The sequence below is a fragment of the Gekko japonicus genome, unplaced genomic scaffold (genome assembly GCF_001447785.1).
Source record: "Gekko japonicus isolate JY-2015 unplaced genomic scaffold, Gekko_japonicus_V1.1 scaffold5967, whole genome shotgun sequence".
Lineage (NCBI taxonomy): Eukaryota > Metazoa > Chordata > Lepidosauria > Squamata > Gekkonidae > Gekko > Gekko japonicus.
In genome coordinates, this window is record NW_015163805.1 from 19,758 (window position 1) to 38,453 (window position 18,696).

Here is an 18,696-nt window from a genome sequence, read left to right on the forward strand (position 1 = left end):
CACAGGGTGTCTGTTGTGGGGAGGGGAAGGGAAAGGAGTTTGTCAGCCGCTCTGAGACTCCAAGTGAAGGGCGGGGTATAAATCCAATCTCTTCTCTTCTTCTTCTTCTTCCTGTTTGGCGGGCCGGGCCAGGATTGTTGAAGCTGCACCACCACCACACCAGCCCGAAGCAATTTCATGAACCCCCCTTCCTTCCTCCTCCCACGGGCGCAGCTTAACCAATACTTACCCGGCCCGCCAAGCAGGAAGAGCCGTGCTGCTCCATCCCCACCCCAGTGCCCCCCACCCCAATCTTAAACTGCAATCTTAGCTGTGCACCACGCCAGAATGAGGGTTAGAGAATCACTTTGGGCCTCCTTCAGCATGGCGTGCAGCTAAGACTGTGGCTTAAGATTGGGGGCGGGGTGTTGGGGGGGAGCTCTGAAGATCCGATAGGGGGCTCAGCCCCTAAAGCCCCACCGCTGGCTACGGCCCTGAACCCTGCCCTGTAGGAACCCAAATTCAGAAGTGCTACCACTCAAAAAGCTCTGGAGAGATCCCAGTAACTTACATGGTCTTGGTGGTCACTGAAGTCTTTCCCAGCAGTCAGTTCTTGCTGTAGTTGGTTGGAGAAAGGAAAAGCTTTAAAAATCAACTTTGTTTTGCTGCACTAGACTAACATGGTTACATCACCAGCGGAGTCGCAGGAGCATGTTACCCTTATTATTTGGCATCTCTAAACCCTTTCTCAAGAATGTTCACAACATACAACAAAGTGACAGTGCCATCCCAAAGATAGTTACACCCTTCTAAGCCCATTGACTTCAGTGGACTTAAGACAGGTGTAACTCTACTTAGGATTGCACTGTTAGACTTGCTCAATAATTAAAAGGAGAATCAAGGGTAGCTATATAGGGAAAATTTATACAAAGATAGGCAGATGTGAAATGCAACACAGTCTGCTCTAACCTGAGACTGTAGGGGCTTCTGACATGTAAAAAACTTGAATCCTCCCTCAGCCTTATACATGTTCCAATATCTTTGCTTCATTCATTCTGAGTGTAGTATATAGATGTTCTTTTCTTTATTTTGCAAAATTTGATCCTGTTTTGGCCAGGGCTGGATTCTGCATCCAATACTAAATTCCTACAATACACAAATAAGCAATTTAGCTGTGGGTGCCAAATGTTGTTATATTATTATTGTTGTTATTGTTGTTATTGTTGTTATTGTTATTATTATTATTATTATTATTAATTTCATAAACAGTTTTAAAGAAGCATCTAGCAGCCCTCACCTGGGTAGCTCAGGCAAGCCTGATCTCATCAGAAACTAAGCAGGGTGGACCCTGGTGAGTACTTGGAAGGGAGACCTCCAAGGAATACCAGGGCCAGGATGCAGAGGCAGGCAATGTCAAGCCACCTCTCTGAAATGTCCTATAGCTCCACCAGGGGTCGCCAGAAGTCACCATGACTTCCAGGCATGCAAGCGCATGCGCGCACACACACACAAATACTCACACCAGAAGAAATCATCTAGCTAAGAAGGCACTATTCAAGCCTACTGACAGTTTGTTAACACAAGTGAGCCTGAGGGTATCCTTCAACTTGTGCATTCTCTCTTCCCTCACTTCTTATGCACAGAAAGTTACAAAAGAGTGGAAGAGGCTGGAATACGGATTCCAGGGTTCAGGCACCCCGAATACCCATCATGACTAGGACTATGCAAACAACCAAGTATATGCAAATGTGCATGACTGATTCAGTTAATGCAGCACAGAATTCAAACTACACTTGTGCAGGATTTAATTTTGTGATTTCTTTAAGCAAAGAATTGCTGGAGCCCTGAATAAGGACCACAGAAACCCCGACCTGGCAGATTCCTCGGTCTCTCCCCCCACCCCAGGTTACTGACAAACACTGGCCTGGCTCCACTGGCCGTTTCCATGGAGGGAAGTGAGTTCTGTCCAGAATGAGAGTTCCTCACCACCACCCCCTCTTGCTGAGCCCAAAATGCCTCCCAAAATACCACTTGTAGGGGGGGACAAGTGGTCTTAAATGTGTGGGCTTAGATCTGATGGAGGATTTTTCCCCAAATAGGGATTTTCTCATGGAGGATTTCTCCCTCGAATAGGGAGTGCCCCCCCCCAAAAAAAAACAGGGCTTGTCAGAGGCCTGTAGCTGGAGGAGAGAAACCAGCAAAAACCACACTCCCTATTTGGGGGAAATCCTCCATCAGATCCAAGCCCATGCATTTTAAAAAGGAGGAACACACAACTCTCATTTAAAGCAGCTGAAGATGGTATCAGGGACTCCACGGTACCAAAGACTTGGGCCAGGCTCTTGAATCCCATTATTATCACACACAGTATGCAAAAGGATGAGGGTATCAGCATAGGATGAGGGTATCCAGAAGGGAGCCCACAGAACTCCTACCTTTTCTTTCAGACTTTCTATCAATGTGTCTAGCTGAAGTTTTTCTTCCTTGGCTTTTTCCAGCTCAGCATCTCTTCTTTCACATTCATCTTGAAGTTTCAAAAGATGCTGGGGGTGGGGGAGAATAGCAGTGCTAGTATTATTTGGGGGACAGTGACTGGCTTACAGTTCTAGGGCATCCAGCCTCCAAGGGAGAGCCTGGTTATGCTAAAAATGAATGACACAAAACCAACATTCAAGTCAGACAGGTAAATGTCAGCGGCATGCCCACACCATCCCTTTCTGCCTGAGCCTAACCCTCAAGTATGCATAATTAGCTGTCTGGATCTCTTCTTAGGAAAGGGGGATGGGGATATCCATGGCACAAGGCTGTTAGGAAGGGATCTGGAGGAACTCTGCCATTGCAGAGCAGGCAGGATTGGGGGTGAGGGGAATCATCCCACCAATCAAGACAGAGGCCCTGTGGAGTGGAAGACGTTACCCAGTTGGGACAAACCGTCCGACAGACAAGAGATCTTTTTTTTTTTTTGGCTTCCCACAGTGGACTGGAACAAGATCCATCTTGTGGGGGGAATCATCCCATCAATCAAGACAGAGGCCCTGTGAAGTGAGTGCAAGACGTTACCCAGTTGGGACACCCTTCCTACAGACAAGAGATCTTTTTTTTTTTTTGGCTTCCCACAGTGGACTGGAACAAGATCCATCTTGTGCAGAGTTATGTCTCCAGTACAAAGGGCAGTGGAAGCAGACCACAACGAGATCAGGTAACGGTTTATTATGGAACATGGAACACATTTCAGTACAGAAGCAACTGTCCCATGTCACGGCTTTTGTGCACAAGTGAAATCCTTGGCTGACTTTTAAAGGGTCTTCACACCATTTTCAAGAGATAACCAAAGGAGTGATCACAAAACAGTCAATTCAACCTCTTCTGACCTACTAATACAAATCTATACATGTGATTTGGGGAGGAAAGGGCACCCTTGTGGCTTCTCTGTCTCATGCTGTCTTCAAGAACACAGAGATGCCTAAACTGGGCATTTTAGTTCCAGCCACGTACCAGTGAGTTCTGCATCGCTGGAAGATTGCAGAATGGCCCAATCACGCGGCCCTTGCTTGTGGAAGTGGCATAGCTCCAGAAATTGGCACCTGCTTACATGGTTGGGTCATTTAAAGGGCATCCAAAAAGGAAATGGCTATCGATATGCATTGCACTTTACAGAGTAAAAGGCAGACAGATTCCCTGGACCAACATTTAACACAATGCAGGCAAACAAAGGGAGAAGAAAATTAAAGTGAGCCTTATGGAGAAAAAAATAGGGCGACGCTGGGCCACTCACACCCTCTCAGGCGAACCTGCCCAATGTTATGAGAATAAGATGGAGGCAGGAGAATGGTGTGGGGGCCACTTTGGGTTCCTAGTTCAATTACACGCTCAGCAGCTTAGCTTCAGAAAGGGATGCAGATTAATGGTTTGTGCCAAAGACTTCACAGACAAAGTGACTTTTGAGGAGGGGACTGAAGGAAGAAGAAAGAGGGAGAGTCGGATGGAGGTTCTGACAACTCTAAACACGAGGGTAAGCAAAGGAGAAAGGATGGAGCCATTTGAGGGAGAAAACAACTTTTGGAGGGCTGAGAGTGGTGGAGCTGGCCAAGTGAAGGCCACGGGCAAGGGGTAAATCCAGAGAAGACAGCGGAGAAATCATTTCAGAAACAACTGCTGGGAACTCTGAGCCACTTCTCAGTGCTTCTGAAGCCTCACCAGCTCTGCTATAGGTCTGCTTGACTTCTGAGTAACTGTGCACTTTCTATAGAACAAAGTCTGACTCCAGTGGCACCTTTAAGACCAACACAGTTTAATTCTGGGTATAAGCTTTCGTGCCCATGCACATTTCTTCTATGTGCAACTCGAGGAAGGCCTTTTGGGAGAGCTGCAGGCTTCACTGCAATTTGACTGGGGGGGGGGGCAGAGAAGAGGTCAATAGGGCACCGGCTACCAGTGTTCCCTCTAAGCTGAGTTAGTGTGAGCTAGCTCACAGTTTTTCCGCCTCCGGCTCACACATTTTTGTCTCGGCTCAGGAAGGAGGGCTCCAGAACACACTAATTTATGCAGTAGCCAAATCACCTGCTCACAACTTTAATGCCAGTAGCTCACAAAGTAGAATTTTTGCTCACAAGACTCTACAGCTTAGAGGGAACATTGCCGGCTACCTTTCCAGAGCTTCCGCGGGTGGGGTCTTGCCTGTCTCAGAAAGAGGGGGCCGTACCTGCTGCATGCCTTGCAGAGCCTGCTGAAGGAGTTTCAGCTGCTGGTCTTTTGTCAGGTCGTCATCGCGGCCTTTGCCCTGCTCCTGCTTCAAGAGCTCCACTTCGTTCCTGTAGGCATCCAGCTGGCAGCGTAAGCTGTCGTTCTCTTCCTTCAGAGCTTCGGTTTGCGATACTAAAGCTGAGGACGGGGAGATAACGAGGCAGGGTGACCACGGTGGTGGGACAGTGTCTTTGAGTGGAACTGGACAAGTTTAGCTTTGGAGCTGGATGTCTTTTAAGACACAGAGCGACCAAGGATCTCCACTGAGGCACCTCTCTCTTTCCAGGGCTAGCAAGCATCGGGGAAAGCCACTGCGTCGCAGCAGTTAAAGTGTCATAGTAGTAGCCGGGAGGACCCAGGTTTGAACCCCCCACTCTGCCCTGGAAGCTCATTGGGTAACCTCAGGCCAGTCACACCTTCTCAGCCGAGCCTACCTCACGGGGTTGTTGTGAGGATAAAATACAGGAAAGGAGAATGATATAAGCGGCTATGGGTCCCTGCTGGGGAGGAAGGTGGAATATAAATGAAGTCAGTAAATAAATATGGGGAAGACAGCTGCTGAGCCTTGTCTTTCGTATAATAAAATGAGAATAAAACTCAGTTAAGGTAACTTGCCTGGCCTTTCTCCCACCCCCCACGTGTTTCTGAAAGACTTCCCAGAATGTTAGCACTGCCTTCTGTGCTCTTGCCCACCTTTACCTGAGCTTCAATGAGAGTGGGGCAAGCAGAATAACCTTCAGTCACAAGCTGAGCCAGTTACCAGGCCTGCCTTCTCCTTTCGGACCATGTGGGTGCTTTGAGTGGCATCAGCAGTCCACTGGCATCTCTTAGTCCACTGACACTTCTCCAACAGGCCAAGGGAGGCCCAGAAAGAGGTGTACACACCCCGGTGCCCAGGGCACCATAGTGCCCTCCCCATCTGACAGCCCAAGGGTATGATTTCATTGCTACCATCCAGCTCCCTCCCTCCCATGGACCTGGCTACATCGGCCTGAACTCAGAAGGGGGCTTCCTGTAGATCTGGCATTGCCACATGCCACTCTGACATCACCTTCTGCCACCCACCACCACCACTGCTGGCTGCCACCTACCATGCTTATGGAATTCCGGCTGGCAAGTTAACAAAGCCAGCTGGGAACTTGGAAAGGCATTCCGGGTTGGCTGTTTCTGAGGCCGAGCTTCTGCCCCAAGGTCCCACGTGGGTGGTCTCTTCCATTCCCAGCAGGCAGACCACCAGAAACAGCATCTGCAATTATGCCCACTGTATGCAGCCTGCATGCTTGGCTGTCAGTCCAGGGGAGGGCAGCTCCTGATTGCCAAGCAGAGGCCACTTATGTGGGATGGTGAAGGCAAGAGGCAAAGTGGAGTGCAGAGGAGCGATACAGGGAGGCCAAGAGTATCTTGGCCCTGAAAGTGCATGTGGGAAGTGCACATACACTTTCTTATGAATTTGTATCTGTGGATCTTCTTCTGTTCATGTATGGGTTCTGCAAAGGTCTGCGTGTCTGTGTGACAATAATGACTGCTAGAGAGCCAGCTTGGTGCAGTGGTTAAGAGCGGCGGACTCTAATCTGGAGAACCAGATTTGATTCCCCACTCTTTCACATGAAGCCAGCTGGGTGACCTTGGGTCAGTCACAGTTCTCTCAGCACTCTCTCAGCCCCACCTAACTCACAGGGTTATTGTGGGAAGAGGAAGGGAAAGAAGAAGAAGAGATTGGATTTATACCCTGCCCTTCATTTAGAGTCTCAGAGCCACTGCCCTCCCACTCCCCACAACAGACACCCTGTGAGGTAGGTGGGGCTGAGAGAGCTCTTTCCAGAACTGTCCTTGAGAGAACAGCTGACAAAACTATGGCTTGCCCAAGGTCATCCAGCAGCTGCAAGTGGAGGAGTGGGGAAAGGGGATTGTAAGCCACTCTGAGACTCCGGGTAGTGAAAAGCGGGGTATAAAAACCAACTCTTCTCTTCTTTTACAAGTTTAATTCCTTGATCATAGTGCATGCATACCTAGACCTCTGCTCTGCGGTTTGACTGTTTTTTTTTTTAAAGTTATCTACTCTGCCCTTGTTTTGTGTTCTCTGTATGGATACACTAACTGTCCTTAGGATTGGTCTCAGTGTTCCCCATCTGCAAAAATGGGTATTTTTTTTCTAAAGCCTTCCAAGTCCTTAATGATTTGATTTGAAGTGTAGTCTTTAGCTGGACTCCCTGCTTGAGATACCCGCTCTGCATCCACATTCAATTCTTGTTCTGTGCTAGCAAAACATTTTGGATGATTTGCAGGTGGATGGCATTGCTTGGGATGATTTGCAGGTGGATGGCATTGCTTGGGGTAAGCTTCTGCAAGAGCTGCCTACTGGATAAACAGATCGTTTTCTGTATTCACTGAATGCTTGTAACCAGGACTTTGTGCAGCAATACTGGTGCCTTTTAGGATTCGATGTATGGATCACTGATCTGTAATAACAGAGATATGGATATGTACTTGTAGGTCACTGCAGTTTATGGGGGTGCAGCAAGTCACCTTGTAGCTATGGTAGTAGATCTGATGCCCCCCCACCCTGAATCAGAAAATTCTAGCTTCATTTCAAACACTGATGGTCCTTTGGTACCTGATTCTTCTGTCTCTTTGGTCTCCGATGGCTCTGTGTCGTCATCGGACATTTCCATCTCCTCTTCTCGTCGGATGCCCATCAGCTCATCATTGTGAATGTTACGGATTTCCTAGAATTCAAATAATATTTTTTATATGAAAGGGTTGTTACTCACTCCATTTGCTGCTCGCAGCTAAAAACCTGCAAGAAGTAGGAAGGTTAAAAAAATTAGAGGGGAGAAGGCTAAGGACTACATGTTAGGTGTAACTGTCCAAAGTGTACCACCACCAGTCAAGTTCCCTATTTCCATGGTCAGAGGACACAAACCTCTACAGCATTCATTCACAGATTTTGGGATGTTTCTGCACAGAATTCTAAATGTCTCCCTTCCTGCCTCAGATATAAGTACTGTAACTTATATAACACATGTGATGTACAAAATAATTGTATTCTTTGTCATTTTATCTTCATCATTACATTAGTGATAAAGACAGAAACTGAAAGTGTAGCTCAAATCCATGAGTGACCTAAGATGTTGACCAAGGCCTCTCAGGTCCACACCTTTAGCACCCAGGAAACCAAAGCCTGTAAAAGTCATGCCCAAGTGTAGAAGGGCAGTCTACATGGAGAACCCATGCAGAAAGATGCAAAGTGAGCATCTCCCTTTGTTCCATGGAAACCAAGCTGAGAAATTCCCCTGACTCTCAAGCCCTTGCTTGGTCACCAAAGGAGAGCTCTGCTGTTCTTCAGAAGCAGAAATGATCACCAGGGCTGGATGCAACGATTTGTTCCTGTTACCAGGGTACCTGCAACGTCCTGCCAACTCCTTCCATCTCTGTCCAAGTCCCCCCAAACACTATTAGGGAAGAGCCTTGCTCCTCCATCCTCTCACTCGATATACCATTTCTTGCACCAGACCTCAACTCCAAGCCATCTCAGGACCTTGAGAGAACCTACCTGAATAACTGGCATGATGGAGAGGGGAAAAGAAAAAGGATAACCTTTAGATCATTGGTGGCAGTCCATGCCTAGTAGCAATATTGCATTGTCCTCCTTGTGAGCTAAGCTAGCCTGCCAAGCACCCTGATCTATAACCTGTTTGTGGTTTATTATACCTGTTCATCTCTCATGAGACGGACCACTGACGGTCTTTGATATTTGGTAAGCTTTTGTTCTCATGAGCATATGTAACACCATCAGCTATGCCTCCAGGCCTTGTTCATGAGAACATTTAATATTAATTCTGTCCTATTTGAACCTTTTCACCCAAAGAATATATTCCCTGTTTTCCGCAGGCCTTGTTCATGAGAACATATATTAATTCTGTCCTATTTGAACCTCTTCACCCAAAGAATATATTCCCTGTTTTCCATATTCAGCAAAATCTGTCATATTCAGCAAAATGCTTGAATGATATACTGGGGTTCTTCTCTGGTTTGTTTTCAAAAGAGGAAGCCGTCTCTGTGATGGATGGAGAAAACATGGGAGCGGGTGAAGCAGAAGCAAATGTGGTAATATTCATTCAGGCAAATTCCTCAAGACTAGAGATACAAACTCATCTTTTGAAGCTTAGATTACTGCTCCTAATTCATCTAGTTTCATTCTTGGTGAACACAGACCAGGACTTAAAAGTGCTCACAATTGATTAAATCACAATAAGCATTCAAGCAAACGTGGCTTCACTGCAGATGTACCAATTACTCTGCGGGCAGGGCTGGCCAAAACTGACATCTCCTTTTACTTCACCCTCCCCGGCCCTATTCCATAAGAAGACTCCGACAGGACAATTGTCATATGTGATGGGGCTACTTGTCAACAATGCTCCCTCTAAGCTGTGGAGTCTTGTGAGCCAAAATTCTACTTTGTGGGCTACTGGCATTAAAGTTGTGAGCGAGTGATTTGGCTGCTGCATAAATCAATTTGCTCTGGAGCCATCCTTCCTGAGCTAAGATAAAAATGTGAGAGCTGGAGGCTAAAAAACTGTGAGCTATCTCACACTAGCTCAGCTTAGAGGGAACACTGCTGGTCACCATAACTTACCTGAGCATGCCACAATTTGCAAGGTACCCTAACTTTTTATTTGATCTGCTAAGAATTACACAAGCCCTGCTGCTTCTATGGACACAAAAGCAGACACCGCCACTGCAGTTTTTGAGGCTGGATGCAACTCACCCCTCCATAAAACTGCCCTTCTAGTTCAAACGTATCCCCCTGTAGCACAAAGGGACATCGAGGTCTCCCAACCCACTGGGTGAAAGGGGAAAGAGGGATTCAACCTCCTTAAGGTGCTGGTGCCTTCCATGTTGTTCACTTCCATGTCTTCCCTGTTCTGCCTGCCTGCTAGCCAAGCACAGAAATGAAACATTTCAAAGGTTCTTTGGAACATCTCAAAAGGGATTTGTCCGGCTCCAGCATTTCCTGAAGCTTTAGGAAATCTGCCTTGTAATTAACTGTCTGAACAGGCCACTACCACTGGGGCTTCCTTCAAAATATGCCTGGCATGTTCAGTATTGCTGTTTCAGACTTCAGCAGCAAGCGCTTCACACAATCGTCCAGGATTGTCGATTTAGACTGCACTTGATGGATCAGAGACTCAAACATCTTCAGCAACAGAGTGTTGTAAAACCATACCTGACAGTTGTTCGTCTGGTACCTTCAGAGGCAGGAAAGAGGGCCTCCTGTACCTCAGTGCCCATGGGTGATGTACAAGTGCAATGGTTATTGCAATTCAGAATGATTATTTACAGATATCCAGTCTCTGATACAACTTCTTTCTTTGATGGTGTCCATACATCATGAGCTGTCTGCGGTCTCCATACATACATCTAAGCTCAGCATCATACCTCCACATGGTTAGAAGTTACGGATGACGATCCACCCATAAGACAAGCTTCTAAGTAGCCACTGCGGAACTCCTAAAAGCCTGAATCCAGTTTTCATGAAACAAAGTTGTATTACAACCTCCTGTGCATGGACTCAGTGCGTTTCTTAATGCTACTCCAACTAGCTCTTACAGTGGAAACCTATGCAGAGTTCCTGTAGTCTAACCCCATTGAAATCAGGGGGCTTGAACTCCAACTGTGTTCAGGAAGTGATGCTCAACCTTCCAGGATTGCATTTCACTATGATCTTACCTCCACCTGTGCTGCAACTCACCTTTCAGGGCAGGGCTAGAAAAATCCACCTGATGAGCAAGCCTGTGGGCCAAAAGGAGCTAACAAAACATAAAAGAAGGTACCAACCTCGGCTTGCTTACACCATACGCTGATGTTCTTACGCTGCGCTTTCGTGAAATGGTCCCAAGCCTTTTGTTTGGAGGCAGAATGGTACACGGCCACTATCTGTTCGACTGCGGTTTCAAATCAGCAGGCAAAACCAGGCCACAATATCATCCAGAGACGGCAAGAGAAAGGAGTACAGGAGTAAGAGAGCGGGTTCAAGTAGGCAGTCTGCTTGTTATGACTCTGTAGTGGGAGGAGGCCACAACTGAGATGGGGCCCAGGAAGATGCAGGGACTTCAGAGGCCAAGACTGTGGAGCAAGTAATACAACAGGCAAATTCTGTTGATTCTCTCCCTCCCCCCCAGTCAGGCAGAAGTGCCCGGGCTAATGAAGGAAAGTGTCTTGATGAGAAGGAGGGTCACAATGAAATGTGGGGACACCCCCCAAAAGGAGCTTCTCTGGAAACTCAAGGGGAAGAAACAGTCACTGATACAAAACCAGACATTTGGCTAGAGGTATATTCCTCCACTTCACAATCACAGGGTCATAATCAGAACTGTGTATTCCAAAGGTTTGTAACTGAAAACTGATATTACACAGAGAACCCAGCACCTGCGAATCTTGGCTTCCCAAAAACCAAGTTTCTCCTGTTCACTGCTGCAAGGACACGCTTGAAAGCTGATGCATAGTGGAGATCAAGAGGTAGACTAGTGATCAGGAGGTAGACTTCGGTTCTTTTTTCACCCTGGCATAGTTTGTATAAGTCACAAGACCAAAAGAGTTCTGGTACTAAATTCTGATGTACTGCTTTAAACAAACTATACACAGCCTTGATACCAACCTGGTAATTGTGATGTGCTATCCCATACCTTGTAAAATAAAAGATTGCCCCCCCAAAAAACCCCAAACTTCTGGCCAAACTTTAGATAAGACTCTGCACAAAGAGATAAAATCTACTCCTGCAATAGCTTTTCCACTGGCTCAAGCCAAAGAGCTTTGGCTGTCTTTATGGAATAATTACCTTTATGCAGCTTAAACACTGGTTAGTGCCAACATCGTGAATGGATTCAGACTGAGGATTTATTCCTCTTGTTCCCCCAGTAACCACTTACTCTGAAATGTGTACCATACCTTCTTCTGGACTTCCAGGACCAAGTGTCGGTTGTACAATAACAGAAATGAAACTGTTTAAAATCCAAGCTACACAGACCACAAGAATTCACCAATTACAGAAGTGCCTTGGTACACCTTGGGAGACCAAAGTTCATACTGCACTGTTTCCCACGACAAAGTAGCCTCCTTAAGAACAGAAAGCAAGGCCCCTTGGCTCTCCCAGGTGCAGTGTTCCCTCTAAGCTGAGTTAGTGTGAGCCAGCTCACAGTTTTTGAGCCTCCGGCTCACACATTTTTGTCTCCGCTCAGGAAGGAGGGCTCCAGAGCAAACTAATTTTTGCAACAGCCAAATTGCTCGCTCACAACTTTAATGCTAGTAGCTCACAAAGTAGAATTTTTGCTCACAAGACTCCAAAGCTTAGAGGGAACATTGCCCAGGTGCAAGATGCTGCACATTCACTGCAATGCTGCTGTCTCCGAGGACTTAGCTGATTAATTACTCGGCTCCAGAGAATGAAGAAGACAGAACTGAAGGACATTAAATATGAATATGGTCTCATCCCTGGGGCGGAATCCCGATAAGCAATATGGTAATAAAAAAAAGCAGAACACATCTAGGTTTTGAGAACAGCATTAAACATTCCAGGGGTGAACGTAAGAGAATGCAGCAATATTACATTACCTTGGACTTAAGTCTCCCATTTAGAAAGTTGACCTGCAGACGCTCGAACAGACAAATGGATGGATAATTGACCACAAACCTACCTTTTTTGCCTATATTCTCAACAGTCTCCAAAAAGTACAAGGCTTTAACAAGGCTACTGTTAACACAGAAGCAGCCTGTGGAAAGGTAGGACTAGGCAGGAAATCTGCTGAGAGAAGTTACCTGCAGATTCCCTGTGTTTGTACACAGAAGGGAAAGAGACTGACAAAATTAGAAGCTACCCTCAGATAACGTTCAGAAGTATCAGTTGGTTACTTCGGGGGAGGGCCCATGGCTCAGTGTTAGAGCATCTGCTTGGCATGCAGAAGGTCCCAGATTCAATCCCTGACATCTCCAGTTAATAGGATCAGGTAGTAGATGATGTGAAAGACCTCCACCTGAGACCCTGGAGAGCTGCTGCCCGTCTGAGTAGACGATACTGACCTTGACAGACCGATGGTCTGACTTCACATGGGTTCACTCTCTGCCTTGGCTGCTGTAAGCAGAGGATGGCTGCTCTAGGTCACTGGTAGCCTCTAGCCACAAATACCTCCTCAACTTGTGCCCTACTCTACTTCCCCCTCTGTCCTACTGATTTAATTTCCAGAATGAGACTACTGGGACATAAGCTTTCCTCTGATCTTGGAGCTGTTTATATTGCTATTGGGTATCCATAGTTGAGAGGTTTAGAAATTAACAAGCAAAGACTTATCTTCATAAAGGGACTGTATGATCTGGATCTAGATCTCTCTCATTCATTCATACAAACACACACAAACACTCCTTCCAACAGGAAAAATGAAGCAGAAATGCTACATTCCCATTACGGTCGACTCTGGAGCCTTGGTTCCAAGCCGCACACTTACACTGGGCAAGAATCCCTGAGAGTGCAAACTTGAACTTTTCCTTTGCTTCCTCCATGTCCTTCTCATGGGCAGCCTTCTCATTCATAAGTCGGCGAATGTGGCTATTGACCGATTGAATCATGGAGTAGAAGTTGTTTGCGCTTCGTCGGTTCACTTCCCCACGTTCTATCCAGGTCAACAGTGTCTGCGCTGCTTCCGAAAACTTGGCATCATCTGAACCAACAGAGAAAACTGTTCAGATGGGAAGTACTGGTGCTTTCTATTTTATTCTTTTTGTAAGTATATTAATTAAAAAACAAAACCCTGTTCATTTTGGGGTTTGAATGCAGGGTCATCACAAGTTACATATGACAAAGGGACCAAAATCCTTACAGACAGAATAGGCTAATCAGCATTAAAGAAAGCGTACGTGAGAATTTTCTTCTACATTCTATAAATAAAATACAAGCGCAAAAGACTAATTTGCTCCCTGCGCAGGCCAGGCCAAGCTTCTGGAGGGTAGCTCCACAGCCAGGCTTGCAGCAGACCGTGGGACACTGGCCACGTTCTCACTCATTCGATATCGCAAGTACCTTTCAGCTTCTCAGCAATAAGGCTGCATTCGTGATCTGAATAGTGGACAACGGGGGGTGGGGAGGGAGGATGGAATCGCTCCTCTGCGATCCTCCTGCGATGGCGCTCCTCTCGGGCCAGCATCCGCTGCTTGCATTCCCATTCATAGAGGTCATCCCGAGCTTGAGCAAAATCCACATGGAGGCGCCCAGTGTCTTTTTTATCAGTGCTGGAACCCAGCCTGATCCGATAACCTGGAAATTAGAGAATTAACTTTTAGCCCTTAAGAAGTTGGCTTGATTCTACTTCCTACTCAAAACACGCATACACACATCAATGCTCCCTCTAAGCTGTGGAGTCTTGTGAGCAAAACTTCTACTATGTGAGCTACTGGCATTAAAGTTGTGAGTGAGTGATTTGGCTACTGCATAAATTAGCTTGCTCTAGAGCCATCCTTCCTGAGCTGAGACAGAAATGTGTGAGCCAGAGGCTAAAAAACTGTGAGCTAACTCACACTAACTCAGCTTAGAGGGAACACTGACACACATGCTTCTCTCCCCCCCCTTTCATCCTGCACTTCACCTCAGGAGGCCCTCAAGGTGGCATAAGTGATTCTCCCCTCTTCTGCCTTATCCTTGCAATGACACCTGTGAAGCAGGGAAGGCTCAGAGGCAATGCCAGCGAGTCACTAGGTGAGCTTCATGAGTGGGGAATCATTCAAACACAGCCCCCAGTCTAGCACTGTAACTAGTACACTACGCTGCCTTGCATAGTGATGTGGGGCAAGGCTGCTTCGTCTCCCAGCCATAGCAGAAACTCAGCAGAGGAAAGATGGGCAGTGCCAACATTTGAGGTTCACAGATGTGCAAAGATGGTCTCCTATGCTCAGCATTACATTACACCACATCACATCAATTTGTTTAGTCAGTCCTAGTGATTATGAGGAGTCCCAACCATCAGAGAGAAGAGAGATGAAGAGATTGGATTTATACCCCGCCCTTCACTGCCCGATAGAGTCTCAGAGCAGCTTACAATCTCCTTCCCTTCCCCTCCCCACAGCAGACACCCTGTGAGGTACGTGCAGACACCCTGTGAGGTACGTGGGGCTGAGAGAGCTCTTTCGAGAACTGCTCTTTGAGAACAGCTCTGAGAGAACTTGTGACTGACCCAAAATCATGCCAGCAGCAGCATGTGGAGGAGTGGGGAATCAAACCCGGTTCTCCCAGATTAGAGGTCCATGCTCCTAACCACCACACCAAACTGGCTCTCAGCTGTTTTCAAATAGGCATTAGACCAGGAGACATTTTGAAGTTCTCTTCCTGGGCCTCGTGTCTTTCCACAGACCATGGCTCGTTGCTTGGCATGTCAGAACTCAGCAATTTTGGGTGATCAGGAGAGGAGTTCCTTACTATGTTTCAATCTTTTTGTATGTATATTAATATCTTCCACATATCATGGCTCTTTGGACTTCTGGAGTGGTGAATTTTTATATTCGTTAAATTTAGACATTACTATTCCATTACCTGAACCTAAAATATGGGTAGTCATGTTGGTCTGTCTGTAGCAATAGAAAAGAGTCCAGTAGCACCTTCAAAACTAACACAATTTGTGGTAGGGAGTCCTCAGGAAAGCTCATGCCCTACCACAAATGTTGTTAGTCTTTAAGGTGCTACTGGACTCTTTTCTACAGCTAAGGTACACAGTACAACAAAGTTAACCAAACCGGACAGGGGTCACTTCCACACTGGTGTTCAGGTCTGGCTGGGGCAATAACACAAAGCAGGATTTATTTTATTTCATTTACTTCACTTGTACCCCACCTTTTCCCCCAACAGGAACCGGAAGCAGCTTTACCTAGTTTCTTCGTCTCCCTTACTTCCACATAGCACCGTGGTGCCTTCATGTACCTTCTTGTTTTTGCTGTGTGTTGCAGCGATCGTTCCTAATGCTGCTTTAGTTTGGTGTAGTGGTTAAGCGCGTGGACTCTAATCTGGGAGAACCAGGTTTGGTTTCCCACTCCTCCACTTGCAGCTGCTGGATGACTTTGGGCAAGCCATAGTTCTGTCAGAGCTGTTCTCTCAAGGACAGTTCTTGAAAGAGCTCTCTCAGCCCCATCCCCCTCACAGGGTGTCTGTTGTGGGGAGGGGAAGGGAAAGGAGATTGTAAGCTGCTCTGAGACTCCAAGCAAAGCGTGGGGTATAAATCCAATCTCTTATCTTCTTTACTGTAACATTTTTGAAAGATTGCAGCAAAGCTACTCCTGCCCACATCAGCACTATTTTCTCTGCCCCAGTCTCCTGCCACCCCTACACCAGAGGGCTTTTTCAACACCACCCCCAAATAGGTAACAGCAGGGGTCATTTCCTGCAGGAGCGCACAGGAGCAGAGCTCCGGCAGTAAACAGCCCAGGGGGTGGGCACATGCAACAAGCCCCAACTCCTGCTCTCAGCAGCCCTCAGTCAAAGCAAGAAGCAGCCAAATAAGTTGCAGAGCCTCCCCGGTCCAAAAGAGTCCAGTGGCACCTTTAAGACCAAGTTTTATTCAGGTACAAGCTCTCCCTCCTCTGCGAGGACAGATTTGCACGTCCCCCCCCCCCCAATAGCTAGCAATCCAAAACAGTCCAGTGGAGCCTGTGAGGTGGGTGTTGCCTTCTGACACACTTCCGGTGATGTCAGGGGGTGTGGTATATGCAAATGAGTTGTGCTAACGTGTTATGCTAATGAGCTCCTGCACCTCTTTTTCTACGAAATGACCCCTGGGTAACAGACATACCCTGCACCACTATGGCAGTGTATCAACTGCCAATTAAAGGGGAAAACAAACAGAGAAAGCCCTCCAGTGGTGGGATGGGGGCAAGGAACCTGCAGGAAAACCTCCTTGTGGATACTCCATTGCCGCTGCACTTAATCAGCAGTTGTAACAAGAAAACCTTGGAGAATCATTGCTGCATGGAAGTCACCAGAGAGGTTATTGGAAAACGGAGGGAGCGTAACAGATATGGCTTCAGACCGCCTGTGCAACTCTATAAATGAAATTATCTCTAAGATTGGTATATGGAGCAGAGAAAAGCAATACCTACCAGAGAGATAAATGGATTTATCTACCATATACTCTTCAGTAAAACGGATGTGGCAGAAGTGCTTTTTACTCTTCCGAAGAGCTACAATCTCTCCACATTGCTCAAAAATCTCTACAATGGTCTCCTCCATCGCATTTTCTGGCAGCCCTCCAACAAACACTGTCTTGCACCCTGGAGGTCTTTCCCTTGTGGCAGGAGGAGGAAGATCTACGAACAGAAAGCGCTAAGATATAGAAGACTGTCACAAAGAGATGACATCTGGCATTCATCTGTCTGAGCAACTACAACTGCTACGTGTTTCTTGTTTAAATGTCCCAAGGTTTGGCCAGTCTGCCTGGCCAAGGAAGGGTTACAGCCTGCTTGCCTCAAAATACAAAAAAACCACAATTTCTCAAGCAAGCTGTAGTCCTCAGAGCAGAAAAGTGCACACTTATTAGCTGCTTAAACTAAACAAACAATGCTCAACCAAATTATGTGTGCCACTGAGAGTAACACCACAAAAGTTATACAAGTAGGGATGGGTGGGTAAAGTTTCCTTGGCTATCTTGCCATTCCAGTGTGATTATTAGCCTGTCACAGTTCGTGCAAAACACTTGGAAAACATCTCTGAATGTTTCATTGCAACCTCTCACCTGCAGCCAAGTAGCCTGCAGTATCAGCATCAGCAGGACATTGCTTTGTCCCGTAGGATGTCAGAAAGATAACCATCTGAAGGTTATAAGTACAGGTTAATTATTCTGCTTTCAATACCTTCTCAGAATGGGACCCTAAACCTCAGGATATTCCAAAAGTCTACCAATCAGAAATGGGGAAGGTGGGGCAGGCACTAGAACAGAGATCTGGAATGTTATCCATCGGCTTCCTTTCACCAAGTGATGTTCTTGAATGCTGTTTTGGCTTATCACGGTCAGCTTTTCAGTTTGTTTAAGTGATCACAGACAGCCAGTGAGGAGTAAAAGCTGGCTAGTCAGTTCGCCTCTTAAGGACAAGAATAATTTAAAGCTCAGAACTGCAGGTCTGGCTTTTGCTGTTCCACTTCAAGAGGTTTTGGCTATCTCTAACATTCCAAGAACTATGGCAGTAGAAAAGAGCAAGAGTCCAGTAGCACCCTAAAGACTAATGACATTTGTGGCAGAGTATGAGCTATCTATAGATATCAGGTATTCAAGATCTATATTAGCTTCCTTAAACTAGGCTAACAAAAGATTCTGACCAGATCTATTTATTTATTGAATTTATACCCCGCCCTCTGAGCCAATGGGAGTCTATGGAAGTCTTTGACATTCAGTCCCAAGGCTTCTCCATCAAGTGGCCCACTTTGCTCCCTTTTCTACCCATTCAGTCTTTCCCATCCCACATTGGGGTCACTTGCAAGGATTGAGACAGGACTTACTTGGGTTGGGTGGGAAGAGGGTGCAGCTTTTGCAATGAATGATCTCCTTAGCCACTGGCATATCTGGTGGGATTGGTGGCGGCACTATCCCTAAGCCAGGCATCATGGGATTGATTGGCGGGATCCCAGTCATCATCCCTAGAGTGGGGTCAAAGTCTGAAAGAGAGAGATCCGTGAGGCAGACTGTGATGCCAGGTGTTCCACCTGCAGTGGCTCAGGAGCCCCAGTTAAAATTCCATGCAGGTTAGGCAACTGTCAAGTCAAAAATACAAGATCCTACCAGAATTCTGAGGCTATGAACACAAGGAGGTGAAGCTGTTTGGCGGACCAAATCATCCTGCACTTTTTACATCTGAGAGACAGGTTGTAAAACCAGAAAATACCTAGGAGATCTGTTCACAAGCATTGTGAATGGATCTCTGGCTTAGGAAGAACTTCCTGACAGTTAGAGC

At 46.6% G+C, this 18,696-nt stretch overlaps 1 protein-coding gene across 1 annotated transcript in view; it reads right to left on the minus strand.

Annotated features, from left to right (window-relative positions):
* Positions 1-18,395, minus strand: part of ENOX2 (ecto-NOX disulfide-thiol exchanger 2) — a 24,655-nt gene extending 6,260 nt beyond the window's left edge. The window contains exons 1-9 of the mRNA XM_015407942.1: positions 18,245-18,395; positions 16,852-17,058; positions 13,793-14,026; positions 13,221-13,433; positions 10,561-10,667; positions 7,337-7,448; positions 4,682-4,860; positions 2,415-2,522; positions 551-595 (exon numbers count right to left, since the gene is read on the minus strand). Of these exons, the coding sequence (XP_015263428.1) occupies positions 551-595; positions 2,415-2,522; positions 4,682-4,860; positions 7,337-7,448; positions 10,561-10,667; positions 13,221-13,433; positions 13,793-14,026; positions 16,852-17,058; positions 18,245-18,380 (1,341 nt within the window). The 5' untranslated portion in view covers positions 18,381-18,395. The remainder of the gene's footprint in view (positions 1-550; positions 596-2,414; positions 2,523-4,681; positions 4,861-7,336; positions 7,449-10,560; positions 10,668-13,220; positions 13,434-13,792; positions 14,027-16,851; positions 17,059-18,244) is intronic.
* Positions 18,396-18,696: the final 301 nt, after the last annotated feature.